Source organism: Nipponia nippon, unplaced genomic scaffold (assembly GCF_047370975.1).
Source record: "Nipponia nippon isolate SJK-2023a ecotype South Korea unplaced genomic scaffold, ASM4737097v1 scaffold_7, whole genome shotgun sequence".
Lineage (NCBI taxonomy): Eukaryota > Metazoa > Chordata > Aves > Pelecaniformes > Threskiornithidae > Nipponia > Nipponia nippon.
The window spans coordinates 6,324,239-6,347,252 of NW_028262391.1; the positions used below are offsets into that span (position 1 = coordinate 6,324,239).

Sequence of the window (23,014 nt, forward strand, 5' to 3'; positions counted from 1 at the left end):
GAATGAAGCACTAAATGACGGCGTTGCAATGACTGCAGTGGGGGGAATGGTCGCCTCCAGTGGAAATGTAATGCTGTAATGATACTTTCGGAAAGGTACACTAATTGTTCAAGTATCCTTTTCTAATTTGTCGCAGAAGTTATCCGTGGCTTCTCTCTCCCTTATTTTCACAAGGCTGTCCGGGGGGAAAAGGTGCATTTTGGTAATTACAACTGAGGCTGGAAAGAGGCAGCCAGGAGGGCACCTGCCAGCCTCCCACCCCGGTGACATGCATCTTCAGTGACTCCACAGCTCCAGGACAGGGCTTTGCAAGGAAATAGCTCACTTGCCAATAATAATAGTTATTATTAATAACCAAGTGACGTCCCAATCTTGGTTACATCAGTCCGCCCTACCCTTAGCCAGAGCTCCTGCCAATCACACGCACACTGATCCCGTTCTCAGCAGGTTGTGCCGACAAAACGAGCAGTGATAGAAAGGCCGTGAGCTGCTTTGGCTGGAGAGAGATGTGGGGGAATGGCCCGCAGTGATTTCTGTCTCCTGGCTGGGGGGACAAGGGGACACAGGTCTTTCAGCCCGGCCAAACGCAGGGAGAGCCGCCTCTCCAGCGAGCTAAGGTCTCCTCCTCATCTCGCTGCAAGACTGTAGGACGCATGAAGGATGCCAGCGGGAGATGAGGGGAGACAGCCTTCCTCCAGCCCGAGGGCACCCCGCGGGGGCTGCCCTGTGCCACAGCCGAGCAGGAGGCGAGGGCGGGGGCGGGCGGCCCAGCCTCCCCGGCGGGCCGGCAGCCGGCGAGGTGGCCTGGGGACCTGCAGCCGGCCCTGCCTGCGAGCGGGGGATCCGGCGGGGACGCTGCCATCCCCGAGGAGCCCTGCAGCGCTCGATTATTTGCATTCAAGGGCCATCCCCTCCCAGCCCGCCCTCCCTCCTTCTTTTCCCCAACCCATCTGCAAAACTTGAAGGCAGAAGCCCTGGAAAGGATGACGAGCGTTATTCGGTGGCATTTCGGAAAGTTGCCGGCCGGGGGAAGCGGCGGTGCAAGGTCAGGGCAGGATGGCTGCAGCCCCCCGCCACAGCGGCCCTGCCCGCACGGAGCGCAGCGCCGGCCGCTGCCGGCTCGCCCAGCGTCGGGGGGGCAGCTCCCCCCCCCCCCCCAACACAGCGGGGTGCAAAGGGGGGGACTGTGCATAGGTCGTTTCCCTGAGTTGCTGCTAAAGCCGCTGTGCGAGCTTGTTAAAAGAACAAACTGTTGTGATTTCCCGTTTCGCCCTTTTTCTCCGCCCCCCCCTCTTTTTTAAAGGGGGGGTGCCAGGTGCATGTTGCCTGCTGGTACCCCATGTTGCTCCCGCGTCAGAAAATGAATGATGCAGCAATTTAATTAAGAGGGAGCGGTGCATCCATATTGCACCGATGAAGGAGAGCTTCGGAGGCTAGGAAAGATGGTGCATGTCCGCGGGCGCGGAGGCAGCGCCCCTGCCCCCGGAGAGCCCCGTCGGGGCGGCAGGAGGCCGCGGGCCCCCCGGGCTCTCCCTCCGGTACCTGCAGCTTTGCCCGTCAACTTTTTGCTACCGAGCCGCGGTTCCAGTTAAGTCTCCTCCCGGCCGAGTTCCCCCGGGCAGGTGGGAAGGGGAGTTCGGGTCCCAGGCGAGGGCCGGGCGCGGGGCGCGGGGGCGGGCGGTGGGTGCTGCCGGCTGCCCCGGGGGGTGCCCCGGCTCCCGCGGGGCGCGCAGCCTCCTGGCCCAGCTGGGCGTGGAGGTACGTGTGTGCCCGGGGGGGTGTGCACGGGTGTGCGTGGCCGGGGATGTGCGTGTGTGTGCGCGGGTGTGGGCGGGTGTGCGCGGACGTGCGCGGACGGCGCGGGTGCAAGAGACATCGCGGGGGCCACCTCCCGCCCTGCCCGCAGCCCTTCCCTCCCAGCGGGGGTGCGACCTGGGGGAGGCAGAGCCCGCAGCCCCCCCCACACCCCCACGCACCCGGCGCATCTCGCCCGCCAACTTTCAGCCACGGGCGAACCCGCGCAAGCCTCCCCCTGCGCCCCGCTCCGCGGATCCGCCGCGCCCCCTCCCCGCGCAGCCCCGTTACCTGCCTGCGGCTCCCGGGGCGGGCAGATGCCGGCCGGCGGCGCTGCCATTCGCGGGCGCGGCCCTCCGCCACCGCGTACACTCCGCGGTGACGGCCGCGCCGGGCGGAAGGATGCGAAAGGTGGCGGGTCTCTCCCACGAGGTGTTTTGGCTGTGCCTCCTTGGCGGGCGGGAGGCTGCTGGATCTGGGAGAGGCTGCGAGGCTGGAGGCGCGGCACGGCACCGGGACGGGAGGGAAGAAGGAGAGGCAGAGGGAGAGGAGGACGGAGAGGAGGAGGCGCTGGCGGCGCAGGGGTGCGCGGCGGGGGGAGCCGGGGCGGCCGGGGCGGGACACCGCTGCCCCTCTCCGGGCCCCGCCGGGCTGCTCTCCGCCGCAGCCCCGGCAGCTCGGCTGGCGCTTGCAGTCAGAGCATCTTTGATTTCCTTCAGAGTTGGGCTTTTTTTTTTCTTTTTTTCTTTTTTTTTCTTTTTTTTTTTTTTTTTTTTTAGAAAGGGGGTGTGTGCAAATTGTGACCCATCCCGGCGGCTTTTTCCTCTCTGATTCTTCTTGGTTTTTTTCCTCCCCCATCTGCTCGTTTCCCACTTCCCTTCCTCTCCGCCAACCAGCCCCCTCCTTCCCTCTTAAAAAAAAAAAAAATTAAAAAAGGCAGGGGAAAAAAAAATGTATAGTCAGGGCTTCCCAAATGCGCGCCCCCGACCTGGTGCCAAGCGCGCCCCCTTCATTTGTTCCCCTTCTTGAAGCTCATTTTCATGACGTGGAAAAGCCTGATCCAGGGCAACAACACCACCACACACAGACACACACACGCACACGCACACACACGCACACACACACGCACGGAGAAGGAGAGAAGCCCGAGATCCTCCGCCGTGCCCCAGCCCTCCCGCTCCGCGCTGCCGGGGCCCGGCGAAGGCGGCGGCGGCGGCGGCGCTGGAGCCTGCAGCAGCCCCTCTCCTCCCTCCTCCATTGAGTGTGCCAAACAGCAGCTCTGCATCCTAAAGAAGATCATTGAGGGGCTCATTGCATTCCCAGCACGTCTCAGGCTTGCTTCTTTTTTTTTTTTTCCCTTTTTTTTTTTTTCCTTTTGCCTCAGCTTCAGCAGGAGTAGAGAGAGAGGGAGAGAGAGAGACACAGAGAGGGAGAGACAGAGAGAAACCAGCAATCTTTAAACTCGAGCTTTTTTTCCCCCTTCCCCTCTTTTTTTCTTTTGTAACGATGTGCTAAAATCTCTCCTGCAAACCGGTAAGTACAACCTTTCTGGATCCTTTTGTTTCCGCCTAGGGTCAAAGACACCCCCTCTTCCAAAAAGAAGATATAATAATCCTCTTTATTTATTTTTTTATTTTTTATTACAGCCCTTGCAGAAGAGAAAGAACTTAAGTGGCTAATATTTTGCAAAGGAGACAGAGAGACTGATACTGCAATATAGCTCTCATCTCTCTCCCTTCTCCCCAATTAGACGCTGATTTTAATTGCAGAGGGTATTTCTCCTTTCATGCTTTCAACCATCTCCTCTTTCCCACAGGGAAGGGTTTCATTTGCAAGTTGATCCTAAGGATTTCTGTTCCTCTGGCATTTCTCTCCCCTAAATGCATCTTTCTGCTCTTAAGTTTGTGGATGGGGGGCAAAATTTTCTAGTTCTTACACGAGGAAGGCGAAAAGGACCTTTTCTTTTGAAAGATTAAGACTAAAAGCAACGATCGCTCCGAATAATTCTAATGGGCGTTTCAGTGATTCAAGGAAGGCTGCATCACCGCCGTTATTATTACCATCCTTAGCATTTCTCTGTGCCCATACATTTAAAATATCTGGTGAAAGGAAGGGTGAAACCATATGTTGAAGGAGCTGCATCTCATTAGTACAGTATTATTTTCATCTGATTGGAGAAGAATGGTGTCTTCATTCGGAAACGTATATAGTAGGATAGATAATTTATCGGCTGGTAAGTGTCAAGGTATTTTTTTCTTCCACTTTCAGCTTTTTAACCGGGTCTCCTGCTTGGTCCTGGGGGCGCAAAACACCCTAATCCAAGGCAGGCTGAGCGTTTCAATCCGAGGTGCCTCTTTAGCTGTCACTTCCCTTTAGATCTGCTGATCGCATGGGCATGTGCTTTAGAAAGATTAATCATCTCTAAATGCTTTAATCAGCTAAAATGACTAATATGTGGTATGTATTTATCTGATAATATACCAGTTGCATTAATTCACCGGCGCGTTTGAAAGGGGAAGATTTTTCTTTTAAATCAGAGGTGTTAACCATCTACTATTTTAAAGATATTGTGGGGATTTCTGAAGGGAACCGTTTTGCCAGGGACATCAGCAAACCTTGCACATTCCTTTGAACTTACGTATGGAATATGTTGAGCCAGGAGGGAGAGAGATTCAAGGACCGAGATTCAATAACTTTGAGAGTTTGCATGTACGAAGGATATAGTGCGACACCGGCGAAATCTACCCACTGGTATTTCCCCCCGTAGTCAATGTGGGCTATGATGGCTACAAAGCTAAAATTGCAAACAAGTATGAAATACGTGTGGTTCTAAACGCTGGTCCTACGGGGGAAAACATGTAAAGATGCAACACATTCAGCTTGTGTGCTCGTGTTGCTGTCTGGTCTGCATGTGCTGTCCTCTTTATAGGTGGCATTTACCAAATGGGGGGACAAGGGAGGCTGATATCGCGTGACTAAACCTTCTAACGTCTCTTAAGTATAAATCAGGGCAAGGCTCGCCCATCTGACACCCCTAGAGTTGGTTGTGAACGTCTGCCCAACAACTGCTGAACTTTCCAGGAGCCTAACACAAGTCTAGCAGGTAGGGGCTTAGTAAAAGGAGTGGGGCAGGACAGAAATACTGAAATCTGCATTTTTCTTCCCCTTGCAGTTTTGTAAACATCAACAAATGATGAAACCTTCCACGGCAGAGACGCTTCATAAAGGAAGGATGTTGTGGATAATTCTTCTAAGCACAATTGCTCTAGCATGGACTACACCAATTCCCTTGATAGAGGACTCGGAGGAACTCGATGAGCCCTGCTTTGATCCATGTTACTGTGAAGTGAAGGAGAGCCTTTTCCATATACATTGCGACAACAAAGGATTTATAAATATTAGTCAGATAACAGAGTCGTGGTCGAGACCTTTTAAACTTTATCTGCAGAGGAATTCCATGAGGAAATTGTACACCAACAGTTTTCTTCACTTGAACAATGCTGTGTCTATTAACCTTGGGAACAATGCACTGCAGGACATCCAGACGGGGGCTTTTAACGGGCTCCGAGTTCTGAAGAGGTTGTATTTGCACGAAAACAAATTGGACATTTTCCGAAATGACACTTTCCTGGGTTTGGAAAGTCTGGAATATCTGCAGGCAGATTACAATGTCATTAAACGGATTGAAAGCGGGGCATTTCGAAACCTAAGTAAATTGAGGGTCCTTATCCTAAATGACAATCTTATCCCCATGCTTCCCACCAACTTATTTAAGTCCGTGTCCTTAACCCACTTGGACTTGCGCGGGAACCGGCTAAAAGTCCTTTCGTACCGCGGGATGTTGGACCATATTGGAAGGAGCCTGATGGAGATCCAGCTGGAGGAGAACCCGTGGAACTGTACGTGTGAGATCGTGCAGCTGAAGAGCTGGCTGGAGCGCATCCCCTACACCGCCCTCGTCGGGGACATCACCTGTGAGACCCCCTTCCACTTCCACGGGAAGGACCTGCGGGAAATCAAAAGAAGTAAGCTCTGCCCCATGCTGTCCGACTCCGAGGTGGAAGCCAGCCTGGGCATCCCTCAGTTGTCGTCCAGCAAGGAGAACGCATGGCCTACGAAGCCTTCCTCCATGCTGTCCTCCTTCCATTTCACCGCTTCCTCTGTTGAGTACAAAACATCCAATAAGCAGCCCAAACCCACCAAGCAGCCCAGGGCGCCCCGGCCTCCCCCGACATCCCGCGGCCTGTACCCTGGGCCCAACCAGCCGCCTGTGGCTGCCTACCAGACCCGGCCCCCCATCCCCATCATCTGCCCTACCGGGTGCTCTTGCAGTTTGCACATCAACGACCTGGGCCTGACGGTCAACTGCAAGGAGCGAGGGTTTCACAACATCTCTGAGCTCCTGCCTAGGCCCTTGAACGCCAAGAAGCTGTACCTGAGCGGGAATTTGATCCAGAAAATCTACCGCTCCGACTTCTGGAATTTTTCCTCCTTGGATCTCTTACACCTGGGGAACAACCGGATCTCCTATGTGCAGGACGGGGCTTTTATCAACCTGCCGAATCTCAAGAGCCTGTACCTGAACGGCAACGACATCGAGCGGCTCACCCCGGGCATGTTCCGGGGCCTGCAGAGTTTGCATTACCTGTACTTCGAGTACAACCTGATCAGGGAAATCCAGCCGGCGGCCTTCAGCCTCATGCCCAACCTGAAGCTCCTCTTCCTCAACGACAACTTGCTCCGCACCCTGCCCACCGACGCCTTCGCCGGCACCTCCCTGGCCCGCCTCAACCTGCGCAACAACCACTTCTTGGCCCTGCCGGTGGCCGGGGTGCTGGAGCACCTCCACGCCATCGTCCAGATCGACCTGAAGCTCAACCCTTGGGACTGCACCTGCGAGCTGGTGCCGCTGAAGCAGTGGCTGGAGGCGCTCAGCTCCGTCAGCGTGGTGGGCGAGGTGCTGTGCGCCAGCCCCGAGCGCCTGGCCCGCCGCGACCTGCGCTCCCTGGAGCTGGCGGCCCTCTGCCCCGCCGCCCTGCGCCCCGCCGCCGCCGCCGCCGCCGCCGCCTCGCCCCCCGCCGCCCCTCCGCCGCCCTCCGCCACCGGCCCCGCCGCCTACGAGCTGCCCCCGGCCGCCGCCGCCGTGCCGCTCTCCGTCCTCATCCTCAGCCTCCTCGTCCTCTTCTTCTCCGCCGTCCTGGTCGCCGCCGGGCTTTTCGCCTTCGTGCTGCGCCGCCGCCGGCGGAAGCTGCCCTTCCGCGGCCCGCGGGCGGAGACGGCCGACCTGGGCGGCGTGCCGCTGCGCTGCCCGCGGCTCTTCGAGGAGGGCGGCGGCGGCGGCGGCGGCGGCGGCGGCGGCGGCGGCGGCGGCGGGGGGGAGCGGTCCCCGGAGAAGGCGCCCCCGGCGGGCCACGTCTACGACTACATCCCGCACCCGGTGACCCAGATGTGCAACAACCCCATCTACAAGCCGCGGGAGGAGGAGGAGGCGGCGGGCGGCGGCGGCGGCGGCGGGGAGGCGGCGGAGCTGCTGCGGGGCGGCGGCGAGCGCTTCGCCCACGCCGCCGCCGCCGCCGCCGCCGCCGCGCAGGAGCCGGGCACCAACTACCGCACCTTGCTGGAGAAGGAGCAGGAGTGGAGCCTGGCCGTGTCCAGCTCGCAGCTCAACACCATCGTCGCCGTCCACCCCCAGCACCCCGCGGGCGGCGGGCTGGCGGCGGGCGGCGGCGGGCTCGGGGTGGCGGCGGCGGCGGGAGGCGCCCCGCGGGACCGCGAGCGCCCGCCGCCCTGCGCCGTGGGCTTCGTGGACTGCCTGTACGGCACCGTGCCCAAGCTGAAGGAACTGCACGTCCACCCCCCTGGCATGCAATACCCGGACCTCCAGCAGGACGCCAGGCTCAAAGAAACCCTTCTCTTCGCGGCCGGCAAGGGCTTCTCAGACCACCAAACCCCCACAAGCGAATACCTCGAGTTAAGGGCCAAACTCCAAACCAAGCCGGATTACCTCGAAGTCCTGGAGAAGACCACGTACCGGTTCTGACCGCCGCCCCGCCGCCCGCCCCGGCACCGCCGCATGCGAGTAGAGGATACAGCTGTGTGCTCTCCCCCGCCAGATGTGCGCGCTGCGGGGAAGGGCCGTTCTCAGATCATTAATCGATGAAGTGCCTTCGCAGACTTTTGCCAGCAGATGTTAATCAATCATTATTTTTTATACTGAAACTGAGACTTTGACTGTGCCATGTCTAAGGTATATTATTATTATTATTATTATCGGGGATCTTTGTATTGATCCTGATTAAGTAAATTCTATGTGTGTCTCTCTCTCTTTTTTTTCTTTTTTTCCTTTTTCTTTTATTTTCTTTATTGTTTTTTTTTTCTTTTTTCCGTTGCAGTAAACTTCCTTTATATTTTCCCTTGGAGGGGAGGGAAGATGGCATTTTGTGGCTTGCTTTCTTCTTGCCCATCATGGCACAGATTCTGTACATTTATTTAAAAAAAAAAATGCAAAGAAGCAAACGAGCGCAGTTTGCTGCATGCCTGGAAACTGCAAGAGGGAAGGGAGGGGAGGGTCTTGCTCGAATGTCTCACTCTTGTCTCTCTCCCTCCCTCGCACGCACACTCACCCCCACCGCCACCCCCGCCACCAGCCCGGCCCCTCCGCGCAGCTCCCGCCGCCGCGCAGCGCGGGAGCGGGGTCCCGCTGGCGGCGGAGGGGAGTCCCAGTCCCGGGGGCTGGGGGAAGCCACCCGGCGCCGAGCAGCCCGAAGGATGTAACAACGTGGCGCACACACCTAGGGGATGCTCAGTGACACTTCATCATGACGCCATGGTTTTTTGGAGGACATCCGCACTTTCCTAATAAAAGCAACATGCAAATATACAGAAAAAGGAAAAAAAAAAAAAAAAGCGAGCTACTGGGCACCTATCACTAACAGCTTTGTAGGAAGCACTTTTAATGTTTTCTCTCATACACACATACACGCACACACACACACACACAAAGGTACAACAATGTGCATATATTTATTCTGTAATTTCAAGTGAATATAAATTGTAAAGGTAATGTTTAATCATTGTACAGTGATGCGTCTGGTATAGCTTTCCTAATAAAACGTTTTGAAAAAAATGCATATATATATATATATATATACACCCATATATATATATATAGGAATACAAAGCTTGAACCTGAAACTTCAGCTTCCCCCTACTGAGATTTCCTTCCCCCACCTTAACCTCGAAAGCTATTTTATTAATAACGGTTCAATGCACTGTGATGTTAACAGAGAAAAACCCTGTACAGCTTCTCTTGCCAAGATACCACCCGAGACTTTTAAAAATCCGATTTACAATCTGTATTCCCACGTTGCACTGTACTTATGGCGGTTCCCGTGTATTTAAAAATAGGCAGCAAAATTAAGACCGCGTCCTCGAGTGGCGTTGCTTGCAGGAGCGCTGGTTCTTCTGCCTGCTGGTAGCAGAGGGAGGCTTTGCTGTGGATGTTTCTCGTGTTCGCAGTCGCAGTAAATGCGAAGTGAGCAGTCAGAGGCGGGTGGGAGGGGGAAATTAAAGAGCAGTTCAATTTTGGAAAAGGGTGAAGCGATCTGGAAAAGGATCCCAACGGCTTCAATCACCCGGCCCTCCTCCCCGCAGCCGGGGCGGCGCCGCTCCTGCTGCCCCGGCGCGGCCGTTTGCTCCCCGCTGAAACCGGAGCGAGACCAAAGACGATCGGATTTCCCTTCCCGGGGAGGTCCCGGTTGGTATCTTGTCCCCGTTGGTGTCTTGGCCCCGGCGGCCCCGGGCCGGGCCGGCGGCGGCGGCGGCGAGCGGCTCCGCGCGGCCGCCAGGTGGCGCCGCAGCTCCAGCGCTGGCGGCCGCGGCGCGGCGGGAGCTCGGGGAAGCCCGGGCGCCCCCAGCCCCGCTCCCGGCCCCGCTCCCGGCCCCGCTCCCGGCCCCGCTCCCGGCCCGGCCCCGCTCCCGGCCCCCGCCCGCCCCGCTGAATGTACCCCCCGGGCGCCTTATACCGGGGCGGGCGGGGCCGCGAAGCGGAGAGCCTGTAGCCGGGCGCCTGTGTCTCCGAGGCACTTACCCTAAAGACCTTCAAATACAGAATTTTATACAGAAATATCAAATATATCTATAAATATCATTTGTCTTAACAAGCGGTAAAGGTAATTTATCCAGGTGAATTGCGAGTATTTTTTTTCCCCACTGCGTTAAAAAGGTATTCCCCCGGGACATTTCTTCTGGTTGTTGTTAGGGGACTAAGGATCTCTACTCCCTTTCTGGAGCGGGGCAGAGGCTGTTGTAGCACACAGCGCGGTGTCACCTCAGACCCAGCTTTCCTTCCTTCCTCTTGGGGAGCAACTGGATTTCACCCAGCACAATGCAATTTAATGGAGATAAAACCATGAATACTTGTTTTCACCCCAAGTGTCGCTATTTATAGCTTCAGCGAGTATGCTTATTGCAGGCTTTTTTTGTCAATCTGTCTTGGAGAGGCATCTGGGTGCAACAGAAGTAATTTCTTGAGCCTTGGTAGTAGCTGTATGTGTTTTGAGATGGAGGGACAGCTCCAAATGTCTGTAAATCTAGCATCAGCTCCATAATATTAGTAAAAATATTATGCATTTGAATTTCCCAGATCCCTCTGTTGAGTTGATAGTGTTTTATTACCACTGGCTTCAGCTCTAATCCGTTGGGGTTTGTTCATTTGTTTTTTCTAATGGATAGTAGCAGAGCATGCACGTGTTAAAAGTAATAAACATCAAAGTGCAAAGGCCAGATCCTTCTTATGATGATCATAATAATTACATTGATAAGACTACATGCAAGTAATGCGTGGAGCTATAGAAATCAGGTTAAAGTACAACCCCTAGTGAGAGTGGTGCTGTATACATTTGGCAATGTCATCAAACCCCCAAGTGTCCATACTTGTATCCAAATATAGTAAAAACAGTTGCAAATAATGTTTATATTTTAACTAACCCACAGAAAGGCAAGATTTCAACATACCTATAGCTAGTAATCTCACCTGTGAGTGGTGAGGAAATCTATTTATTCAGTGAAAAAAAAAAATGTTCTATGAGAATGGAATTTTGTATTAAAAGAGATAATTTTTGGCTTACGTTGAGTTATTTTTCTTTCCTTGCGTAGGAAACTTCCTTTTCTTTGTGTACTGGAATCATTTGGGGATGATTCGCTCTGGAAGTGTTGACAATATTTAACTGTGATATCTAATGTGTGTTATGATGACTTCTATTTTGCTATTTCATTGTGTTGAGCTGAGGCTGAGTGGGTGGGAGCATTACTTTCCACTGCAGGAAACAAAAGTGGATCCATCATCTCTGATCTGTGATGGGTGACTCTTTACATGCTTCAACCCGCGTTACTCCTAATTAATAGGGAGCATTAATGATAATTATATCATTATCAGCACTCTTGGTAGCATTAATAATATTGGGAAGGAATCAAAGTCAGATGATCTGCATTTACATTGGAGCTGTTTGATGGGATACTATTTTAAATAAAAAAATATTTTTTTAGCTTATTTCTTTATTGTCTAACAAGTAGCTGGTATTGGCTTCAGCAGTCCAGCTTGTGGCGGCGCTCAGAACCTGGCAGGAAACTTTTCATCATGTGTTTGTTTTATTCACTCATTGACTATGTTGAAATTCTTCCTACAGGTGGAAAAGAAAAAAAAGCCAGGTAAGTCCCAGTCATAGCTGATAATGAAAATAGAAAAATAGAAAGGATAATAACAGTGCTTAATTATCGATGTTCTTTCATATTTCCTGGATGTTGTCATTGATGTCACCATAATATTCTACCTGGGTTAAAAGATTTGTTTGAGACTTAGAAATTGCTTCATGGATCTCTTGACTGTATCAATAGTGAGAGAAAGATAGTAATTTTTGTGGTATTAATAATAATCTGACTTCTGGAAAGCGATCCATCTCAATGTCTGTCGCAGCAAGCCAGGACCCGTACTGCTCTAGTTTGGCAAATATTACAGACAGGTCATTTATGACGCGATTCAGTGGCCTTGAGTTAAGCTGTGGTAGCTCACGGTTTTGTCAGAGACCTTTCCAGACAAAACCACTTTTCAGCATGTCATCACAGCTGATCTGGTTTTAAGCTAAAAATGTGCAGTTATGGTCAATTTGTGTTCTCTGCTGTAAACATTTACAGCAACAGGACAGAAAGACCTCTACAAAATGTCAATATGCAATGCTCTACATTTCTGAAATACTAATCTGTGCAAGCAGTAACTCATGAGCGCTATGCTACTTCTACTTTGTTCAAGTATCTCCTTCACATGAACTGTTCACACAAGTAAGACGTGATGAATTGGCTTGAAGTATAACAGAAATATTCACGTGAAACAAGTGTGCAGAATTTGGGCGTAAGTTTGGAAGTTCATTGCTTATCTATGTTACTCAACCAAAGAGTACGACTTCTGGCAATGCTCCAGCCACTTGGGTGTGAACTCGTTCCAGAATTGCACTTCTTCCAAAGGCATTTGCTTTTACAGTGTGGATTTATGGACACCTGGAAATCAGGCTGCTGTGCATTGCATATTCCTATTTTCTGAGTTTTCCAAGACTTGGTTCTAAATCTGAGTTCCTCGTAACTGAGTTTCTCGTAACTGAGTTTCACAGTGAATTTATGTATGGATTATACAGTACAACTCAGTTGTTTCCATGGGAGAAATGTAGAGTAAATTCACCCAATATGTAGTTTCACAACTTCTTCATACTAACAGCAGCTCTTTGTACAAAAATATGCTATTTTTAATACTTTTTAATGCTGATGTGTATGGAAAGACATCTTTTTTCCCACTTCCTGAAAAATTTCTGGCTTATTCTGGTAAATGTAGCTATGCCCCACTTCGAAGTCTGTTCGAGCTAGTGGAAGAAGTGGAATGTGCTTGGAACAAACCCTTGTGTGGGTACGGACTGGAGGCCTAATTCCGTTCCTTTGAAGCCAGTGATGAAATACCACATTACTGCTCAGTTTCAGTCAACAAACTCGAATGAAGAGCAAAGTCTGATCTCAGAAAATTCCAACATATATTAAGTGGATTCACGTATTTCGAGACAAGTACTCCACGTGAATATTTCAGAATAAAATGAGTAACAGTATAGAGAAAATGGCTTTGCTATCAATTTAGTAATTTTTCTGATTGACTTCATTCACAAATTAACCAAGCAATCTTTAGTGCTTTTTTATTTTAAAATAAGAACAGTTGCATGAAGATAAATATGAGTGTGTCTCAGCAGATTCAAGAAATGTGGAAATTGGTACCAGAGTTTGGACCTAATGTCATAGGTAGCCAAGTAGCCAACAAGATTATTAATGTAGCAATTGCAAATTATTTGGAAATACGTTATTAGTATTATCTTTTTCTTTAAAAGCAAGAATATTAACAGGCACTGACAGCTGTGTTTCATATCATTTTTTAAATGTCTTTTACTTGATTCTTATAGTTTCCCACTTTTAAAATTAGGTACCTCTATTTTCATTTTTGTTCAGGTTGTTGGAGGTGTTAGGGGAGTTACTGACGAAAGCATTAGCTTTGCTACACATGGTGTTCCCCAGAAGGCTACTGGGGTGAAGCGTTGTGGGTTACCTTTGATCGCTGTGACAGTATTTGGAAACACTCCCTCGTGGTGGCATTTTCTCTGTTAAATTGGTCAATATGGTGGTGGTTTTCAGAACAGTGTCAGATGGCTCATTTTTGTGGAAAAATGACGGGAGGAGGCCCGAAGGAACGGAGCCGCTGAGATTGCTATGGGAATTCCCGGTCCCACAGTCGTACTGGGTAGTCTCTGTATAGTGAATGTTGATCAGTCTATATATTTTTGAATGTTAAGGATGTTAATCTTAAATGTAGGGTTATTTTTAGACATTAAGAAGATGTATGTATATGCAATACTAAGATGTTGGGTGCCTTAAAAATACTAGATAATAATAGAGGGCATAGCACAATATAAAATATTAATAACTCAGTCATATGTCATGTACTGAATCTTTAATGTCCATTTACTTTTTCTGACATCTTTATTTTTCTACTAGAATTTTCTAAACCTCTCAAGAATATTCTGTATATTCTATGAATTCTGAAGAGATGTTTTAGGTTAGCCAAGGGTCGAATCTCTCCATATGTGGGAATTCAAACACATGCCACTATGTGTGGAGGAATATTCCTGTCCATGGCATGTGGCATGGCAATTTGGCATGTTGTCGTAGCACCGTGCCAGTAAGGGAGGTTCTCTGTAGTGATGAGATTTTGCAGTAGGGCTTGAATAATTTCAAGCAGGAGTTCCTGAATTGTGATAAATCACTATTGGACTGGCACAGATCTAAGACATGCTGCTGCTTGTGATGGCACCACCATCCCTTCTGCTGGTGGGACCTGACACCATTGCTGGTGGGGGCTCCTGTAACGGTAATTCTGAAAAACCAAACAAACTAAAAAGAAGCCAGAAGATTTAGGAGTCTTTGTCTTACAGGGACCACTTCATCTGAAGTTAATGACTTTCCCCAAATGTTAAAGTGGTGTTAGTATACAGGTTATGGGAAAATATTTTTTTTCTTGCTTTCCTCAGCTTTACTTTGCTTTTCTGGAGACAATAGCTGGTTTACATGTTGAAGGACTGTAGGAATGTATTTGTTAATATTTTTGTTGTTTAAAATGAAGTCAGTCTATCACAACAGTAACTGTCCTAAAATGAGATGGGTTTTCCAGAAAGCTACGTAAACCTTTGGTTTTGTACTTGGTCTCTAAGTTATTGTATGTGTCTATATATGTAATGTCCATTATCTGAATAATCCTTGAACTGAAGTCTGTCATTGAAATTTGGAGGCTTTGGCTTTGGAAATCAAGGCTAATTAATGGGATTTTTTTTTTGTTCTGTGATTGTTTGGTTTGATTTTATTCAGAGTATGACTGGAGAGAGGAAAACATTGCAGTGTGAAAATTCTCATCAAAGAATACTTTTCAATAGGACTTTCAAATTTAATTCCTTCTTTTCTTTTCTTTGGAGAATGAAGCAGCTACGCTCAAAAAAGCATAGGAATTGCCACTCAGGCTTAGAGTTGAAATGTGTTCACTCTGCTGTGTCCTCTCCTTCCTGCGAGTGCCCAAGACTCACAGGAAGATGTAAGAAATTCCCATTAGTGAGATTACGGGGTCAGATGTGGCCAGCTAATCTGCTCCACCATTAGCTCTCACCCTGAGCAATCGGGTACCTGGGGTACTGCACCACTGGAGGTACCGGTCCTGTGTCCACAGGGAGCAAGGGAGTGCTGAGCACTTAGAAATACCATGTCGTGGTGTTTCTGTGAAAGATGAACTTTAAAAACCCTGGACATCAGTAATGGATGCTGGCTATTTAAAAGTTTGTCTCTGTGTTCTTTAGAAAACTCATGCAGTGTTTCTCTGGTGCTGTTAAACTGCCATGCAAGGGCACATCTGCTCAGTCTTCATAAAAGCACTGCTGAAAAAGATCTATAGCTAATGCATTCTTCTTAATTAGAGAGCATCATTTCTTGTGGCATCACTTCTGTTATGTTTTCTTGCAGTGACCCAAAAACCTGGCTGCTTTGGAAAGTGGATAGTATTGGCAAGCAAAGAAATATGGCAAGTAAAGGTATTTTTTAGATCCAGTTTATGTTAGTGTTTTCTTCAAAGAAAGGGCAAGTCATAGCTATTGGCTCCTTGTTCTGCAGCCCTCACTGAGAATAACTAAAGGCACCGATTAAGGCAAAGAGTCAGTCATCGTTCAATCTGTGTTTAGTTCTCCCTTTCAGTTTTAAACCAATAAAGTAAGAAATGTGGATGTATCTAATTTACATATATAAATATATATGTTCCTCCTGTGAGCAATGAAGGGCCCTGATACTACAGCCAGCGATGCTGATGGAAGGAATGGCATTGGCATCGCTGGGAGATGGGTTAAGTTGTGACAAGCGGGAACTGTGCCAAGGCTAACAATGCAAATGGCACCTGAAAGTCAAGCATCTCGCTGGGTTAGAGACAGTCTATAACAACATGCAATTCTTGTTGAAACCTCTCTTTTTAGAGCAGGTAAACAGCTATCTCACAGAATCCCATTTTTCCTGCATTTGGCCCAAGTTCTCAACCAGCCTCCAGATTGCTGGCATTCTCAACATTGCTTGTACCTATCTGCATGCACAGATATTCATTTGGCTGACAATAAGTTTTAACACCTCGGTTTGCACATTGAACATGTGCATGAAATGGAGACCAATTGAAAATATGGTTATCTTTGTTGGGTTTTTCTATAGAGTGATGTTTTGCACCTCAAGACTTCATTCTGTAAGATGTATCGACTGGATTGCCTACCTGTAACTCAGCTGTGTAAGCAGCCTCCTGAGGTTAGTCGTGGTGGTATTACATGCCTTGTGCTTTGCCAACCCCTACAAGCCAGCCAAAGTCTGTTAAAGCCTCCAGAGCACAAAACACTGATAAGATGGATCTCTTAACAGGTATGCATCAGGGATAAAGCAGAGATGTTCCATCTGCAACAACCTAAAATTAGTTGCTGTTAGCTCAAAGCAGTAATAACTGCCCCCTGTGTCATTACTTCTACTGGAACAGGGCGGCTAATGTATGTAATGGAAATGCTGATGCTAAGTATGTACGGTATATACATATATACTGTGTGTATATATTTGTGTGTATACATGTATATGCTAGCATGTTGAAGTGTAGAAGTCGATTTTTGGAAAGTTCTTGGAGATTCAGGTATATGGCTTGCTTTGGACTGTTATTAAAAATATGGGCATTTTGGTTATGAAGCTAAAAATAGATACATTAAGACCTACATTCTCAATGTAGGTCAGTGGAGGCACTTCTCAGACATATTAGCATTTTGGACACTTAATCTTAGCAGCATATTGCATCTCCTAGAATAGGTTAGTACAGGCAATGCAGAAGAAATTGCTGCATCTGAAGTCATTCAGAGAGGTTGCCAAGTTTCTCGGGAACCCGAATGGCAAAATAATGAGTATTATATTTAATTTGGGATGGAAAGGCAACAGTGGGGAGTTCAGCAGAGGCAACTCAGATCATCTTGGCCCTGTGGGGGAGGGAGAATTTGTAACTCTAGCTAGCTAAAAAGAAGCAAGCTGTGTGTGCATTTGTGTGTATATATATATTTATATATATGTATATACAAATCTGTGTATGTGTACATAACACCGCCTGTATATATGTATGTATGTATATGCCTATAATGTATAATATGTGTATCTATAGATATGTATACATTTATATAAATTTATATTTCTCTATATAAATAGTCATGCAACTATGGGAAGTAACATTTCAACAGAGTGTCCTTTTCTTTAAGACCCAACAAAAAGCTGCTTCCATTAATATCATATTGGCACAAATGTCTTAAGTTATCTTTTCTACATAGAAAGGAGTGTTGCTTAGTGGTCAAGCACAAGCCTGGAAGGTTTTTACTATTCCAGAGGACTCCAAGTAAGTCATTAGCTGCTCCACAGCTGTTCTACATTTGTGAAATAAAGTGGTGGCCAAAATGACTCAGGGCTGGTTTTAAAGGCAAAGGAGGGTGGTTGTTGACTGTTTGTGCTTTGGAAATCTCTGTTATGCTCACCGGGTTCTGATGGTGAAATAGCGGCACTAGGAATTATTCTGGTTGCTGTTAATGTCCCAGCTAATGCTAACGTCTTCTGAACAGAGGAAAAAACAGATGAATTTCCTGCTCCAGCGTAAGTTATCTGAAGTCTGATTATTTTGACTCAGTGATGTATGGATTTCCATTTAGGGTTAGGATGTTAGGCTGTAAATCAAGAATCTTAGCTCAATGAACGTCTAGTTCAGGATGTGTCTTCTATGTTATAATTGATTTTAAATAATTTTGCTTCATCATCAGAACAACCTGTACCTTAATTCATGATAAGCTCAAAGAATTTCTCAGCTGGAAACCCACTCATATCAGGGTGAATTTTGCACTTGACTTCAGTGGGGTTGAATCAGATTGGAGTGTTTCATTAAGCGCTGACATTAAAACAATCTTGTAGTTGTGCAGCTATTAACTGAAATTGTAATTTTGTAATAAAAGTGAGCCTAAAAATGATTTGCTAGTTATGTATTCTATGATTATAGCATCTTCCTATTGATAAGACCTTCATGCAGTTGCTGGGTATTGGCAAGGGTTTTGATTTTGTGTTGCTGATTGCTACTCTGAGTTTTGCCCCTGATTTGAGCTGGAACCGGCTCAGCCCCTGGAATAACGCACTGTAATACGCTGCAGTTCAAAGGAAAAGCTGCAAAGTAATGATCTCCGTGAGCATCCCCTAAGCCGCCTGCCCTGAATGATTGCTGATCACTGAATTGCCCGTGTTGTGCTGGAATAAATGCAGGTCATGGTAACATAGATTTGTCACAATGATTTTGGCTCCTGTGCGGCAGAGCCCCTGTCCCACTCTGACCACGTGTGGGGACAGGCACAACACGCTCGGGGCTGGTGCCGCTGCAGGGAAATGTCTTTCTGCCTCCAACACCGAACAGGCCTACGCTTCCATGGTTATTAGAGCAGTGTGGATCTGTCATGCTGCCAATTTGCCATCGTTTGCAAACTGTAGTGTGATCAGAAAAGAAAAGGGGGAGAATGGATTATTTCTTTTGAAGTCCTTTGCTTCCTTTAAGGCAGAAGACAAACAAACATGAAATAATCACGGAAATCAAAACAAATACACAGGGGCTTAAAGCATATGATATTGAGTGAAATATTTCTTTTAAGCTTCTTGATTATTCTTTGCCTTATTATTTCATCTGGAGGAAATAAGCACCTTATGGGAAAGTGCTTCCCAATCTCTTTTGCATAAATGTTACAGTGAAACTTTGTGTGATATATAGCTGTCTGTTCAAGAAAATAGGTCATTTCCATACACGTTATATTTTTATAGAGAAAATATGCTGAATTCATATGCTATCTTCTGGTTAAAAAAATCCTTTTGCTGGTTTTGTGATTTCAGCATATTTGCCTGAATGAAGACAATCAGAAGGGGAGCAGAAAAAAAATGATTATTTTTTAATTAACTCATGCAGGCCTAATGTCAGGCTAACCACTTGAATACAGTGTCTCTGGGGCACACACAGGAACATCATCTTCAAATGGCTAATTTTTTTCAGCAAGATGCACTGGAATTTGAGCACAGTGTATCACAAAGCTCAGAGGGCCGCTGCTTTGCTGAGCATCTGGAGACTTTGGGAAATAAGTTTTTCTGATGTCACTTGTTAAAGAAGATGCCTAGACGTCCATATCCTCGGGGAAGCAGCCATTCATACAAGAAGCCCACAAAATGAAGCCAGTAAAGGAATGATGAAGTTTGTAAATCTCCTCGTACTCTGTAGCAATCTTTCTTGCAGGATGAATTTAGTCTATAATGAACCGGGCTACTTGCACCATTGTTCTAAAGAAACAATAAACCAACCCTGCCTTCTATATAGTTGAATTTTGCCATGCCTCATCATATTTAGGAAAGGAACAATGTGTTTTGAGGATCAGACACACAAAATCATATTGTTGCTATAGACAGACATCTGAATAAATTACATGACCTAAAGCACGTAGGTGCCTAAGGCACCACTGGCATAAATCATTGCAGCTCCGCTGCTCTCAGCACAGCAGCGCTCATATCCCTGCACTGGGGAGATGATTCAAAGATGTTTGGTACCTGCTGGTGTAGCAGTTTCTCTGGAGGGCTTTCCATGCAGCCATTAGTATGCTGTTAAATAAGTTTAAAAATGAAGATGAATAAGCCCAGCTTCTCAGCTAGTGTGAGCTGGCATCAGCCCAGCAAAGTGCTTGGGCTGCTCAGAGCTGGTGGGGAGCTTGACCCTGTATGTGGCAATCATCTTCTCCCTCTTCACCCAGCTGGTGATTTTCTTCCCCTGGGAATGCAGAGAGCTGAAGCCATTGCTATGTGATGATCTCTGGGGGTGCTTGTATTGCCTGGCCCATGGATGGGCTGTTAACTCACAAGGACAAGGGCTCCCTCGGCTCCTATTCAACTTCTGCCTGAGCTTCTACACAGACCTAAAATCTGCTTCTGTCCTTGTGTGTTGAAAAAAAACCCAAACCAGGCAAACACAAATTCCCTAAGAAAAGTTCCCTTCACCAAATCCTGCTTAAACCAATCCTTAATGTAATTGTTAAGTAAAAGGACAGTGGCAGCCTATTAGAATACACTATGAATTTACAGGAATTAGGCTCCTACAATTCATGTGAAAACAAGATGTCTCAAAGGCCGGTTCCAAAGAACAATTATCTGTTGTAAAGCACTTAATGACTGAGCAGCTTTGGAGCCGAGTACTGATGTTAACAAAAAAGAACAAAAAAAAAAAAAAAAAAAAGAAAAAGACAGTATAATGTTAGATGTGGCTCTTTGGATGCAGTGGCTGAGCTCACAAAGCTGCAGTTGTGATGGTTATAAAGGAAGGCAATGAGCAGAGACAGCAGCCATCAGGGAAGCCGTGGCAGTTTTATGGCCAGGACAGAGCACAAAGATATTCTCGTTATGACTATTGCTGGCATTTAGATGGGAATGTCTGCTTATTCTTTCATGGTGTCTCTCCTGAGCCATAAGGCGCTTCAATGCTGTTCAGCCTCTCCCCAAAATTTGCATTCCCTGTCCATGGAGGTCATGTTTATGGAAGGTGTGTAATCCTGGAGAGATGCAGCCTTTCATTCAAAACACCATCCTGAATCAGCAAAGCTCACCTCAAAGACAGCAGCGACTTATAGCTTATGGGTAAGCAGGTGATAAGTGCTTTCCTGAGTGGGGACCTGAAATCTCACTGCTTTATTGCTAAAGATGTGATAAACTCTTATAAAAGAATATTGTGTAAAAATAAACAAAATAAAATAGAGATATTTTCACAATAATAATAATGATAAAACTCTATATAATACATTTTATTAACAAATAAGCAAGTACTGACCACCAAGGTCATATCTGGAATATAAGAGACGCCTACCAATTTTTCCTCTGACAAAGTCTTCATTTTTCCTCCTCTTCCCTCTGTAAATCATTTTGGTACGGTCTCATCCTACTTTAATGAGATGCCATTTGTTCCCCAAGTAGCATATGGGAAAGGAAAGTGATCTTAAGAGGTTCCTGTCTTAAACAGAGCAAAACATTCCCCGGGAGAGGTCTATCCCACCCATTAATCTTACCTGGAGCTTTGGGTGATTGTGCTGTATCTAAACATTTAGATATTTAAAATTAATTAGAATTTAACTGGAACTAAGCTTCTGTTCCCAATTTCCTGTCTCCATCGGGAAGACAGCGAAAATTTCCTATTGTATAAAAATATTATGAGTAAAATGTGTGTTTTTAGATGTGCAGATACTCTATTTAATGGACCATTGCATATATATAAAACATGGAAAAAGTATGTTACTAGTATTTCTTCTTTCTGTAGCGAAGGGATTTTAAGAATTATGTAAAAGTTAAACAAACAAGAACTTAAATTATTAGTATCAAAATAATTATTAGCTTACCAAAATGCTGACCTATGGTAATAAATCATTGACAGGTCTGGATATTTGGTATTCAGATGACAGTGTTAGGCCCTGCTGGAAAAGGATTAAGTTCTGAACGGTTAAGATAGTGATTTATTGGCTGAAGATTTTTCATCTTCAAAAATTTTCCACTAAAAAATGTCTGCTTTTAATTGGAATACAAAATCCTTAACCTGATTTTTTTTTTTTTATGATTATTTGGTAGCTGAAAAAAATGTGACTCGTTGAATGTTGCTGCAAACCAAAAATCTTTTCAACTGTTTTCATCTTAAGAAAACATATATTTCAGCTTAAGAAAACTCCTTTTTGAAGCATAGAGAAGCTTTCTGAAAATAATACTGATTTAGAAGAAAACATTTTTTTGACAAGGCTTTCTACTAATAAATCAGAGCAATTTTTTTCCTCTTTCATTACAAAAAATGTGCTAACTTTTATGTGCTTTGGTTCGTGTAAATTTTGTTTGTAGGGAAAAAATAGTATCTTTAATATTGCTGGTATTATGGAGGAAAAAACACTCAGGCGCATGAAGGTTTTATTATCTGTGCTCAAAAATTTTGTCTATCTGTATCATTTTTTCTAATAAAAGATATTACGTGTTCTATCACTTCGGTAATTGACTACATTAAGGAAGAAATAAAGGATGGATAATATGTAAAGGAATGAAGTACTGAAAGAAAGAATAACAGAAGTATTGCTGGTAAAGGGCTTAAAGTTCCAAAACTGGGCTTCCATTGCCAAGAAGTGTGGGTGTAATCAACAGGGGCTTGTGAATGCATAATCCTTTTGAATGAATATCAGACAATTTACTCCTGTTATTACATTATTCCAAACGCAAACTATGACTGAATTCATAATCTTTGTTGCTGTCTACTTTGTCATTACTAAAAGTAATAGTTCTGGGAAAATGAAAGAGTGGGAATAGTAGAACCTTGAGAAAATTGCAGTTACTTTGCTTTTTCAGTGACATGCAACACTGAAACCAAAAGTAATACTATGTGTAGCCAAATTGATGAAGTGACAGTAAAATTGAATAACCAATCATGGAGAGAAGAAGGGGAAAAAAGTCCAAACATGCTGCTTTAGTTGGCATGCTAGCATTCATCTGCGTACGGGCAGGTCCTTGGCTGCTGGGCCTGGTTAACACCAGAAAGAAGGTGATTTTTCTGAAGTTTGACTCTTTTACAGATCCTTTTTTTTTTTCCACAGGAAGAATGTCACTGCAGTGTCAGGAGAATGGTCTCAATGACCTGATTTTTTTTTTTTTTTTAGGTTTTGTGCAGCATCTGTAGTCTTGAATAATATAACGGTCCTTGAAGGAGTGCATACAAACAGGTTTTCATCTGTTTATTTGTGCATGAAACATAAAATGTGCATACAGGCTGAAAAGCTGTATGTGCATAGGACAGGTATGGCAGCATAATATACATATATAAATGAACGCTTGCTGGCAGAGTCATGGTGTTAGTATGCTCAACTTAGCCACTGTGAAGACAAAGCACGTGCTGTACACACCTGCAGGTGTGGGTAAACGTTAAAAGGATGAACATTGTTAAGCTGTTAATGCATTCAATTTCTTTCTTACCTTCATTATTGGCTGATTTTTAGTACCTATAATTAATGTGCTTGGAGTGGGT

The 23,014-nt window shown here is 46.4% G+C and overlaps 2 protein-coding genes across 6 annotated transcripts in view; one reads left to right on the forward strand and one right to left on the reverse strand.

The window, feature by feature from the left end:
• Positions 1–2,601, reverse strand: part of LOC148050774 (uncharacterized) — a 53,350-nt gene extending 50,749 nt beyond the window's left edge. Inside the window, exon 1 of one of the 2 annotated variants that reach the window (XM_087740330.1) lies at positions 2,090–2,601. The gene's annotated coding sequence lies outside the window, so the exon portion shown is untranslated. Of the gene's footprint in view, positions 1–2,085 lie in introns of both variants that reach the window. The other variant, XM_087740331.1, reaches the window with a different exon arrangement.
• On the forward strand, positions 1,328–16,145 carry SLITRK3 (SLIT and NTRK like family member 3). 4 transcript variants are annotated; one of them, XR_015700674.1, is made up of 4 exons: positions 1,328–1,587; positions 4,967–8,041; positions 15,382–15,449; positions 16,108–16,145. XR_015700674.1 is itself a non-coding variant. In XM_087740327.1 (2 exons), the coding sequence occupies exons 1-2, from the start codon at positions 1,450–1,452 to the stop codon at positions 7,832–7,834; spliced, it is 3,006 nt and encodes a 1,001-aa protein (XP_087596453.1). In that variant the 5' UTR covers positions 1,328–1,449; the 3' UTR covers positions 7,835–8,987. The 4 variants fall into 4 exon arrangements, 3 of the variants coding, with proteins under 3 accessions (XP_087596453.1, XP_087596454.1, XP_087596455.1); XM_087740327.1 differs by lacking the exons at positions 15,382–15,449; positions 16,108–16,145 and having other exon boundaries at positions 4,967–8,987; XM_087740328.1 differs by lacking the exons at positions 1,328–1,587; positions 15,382–15,449; positions 16,108–16,145 and adding an exon at positions 2,967–3,327 and having other exon boundaries at positions 3,611–8,987.
• The last annotated feature ends 6,869 nt before the right edge of the window (positions 16,146–23,014 follow it).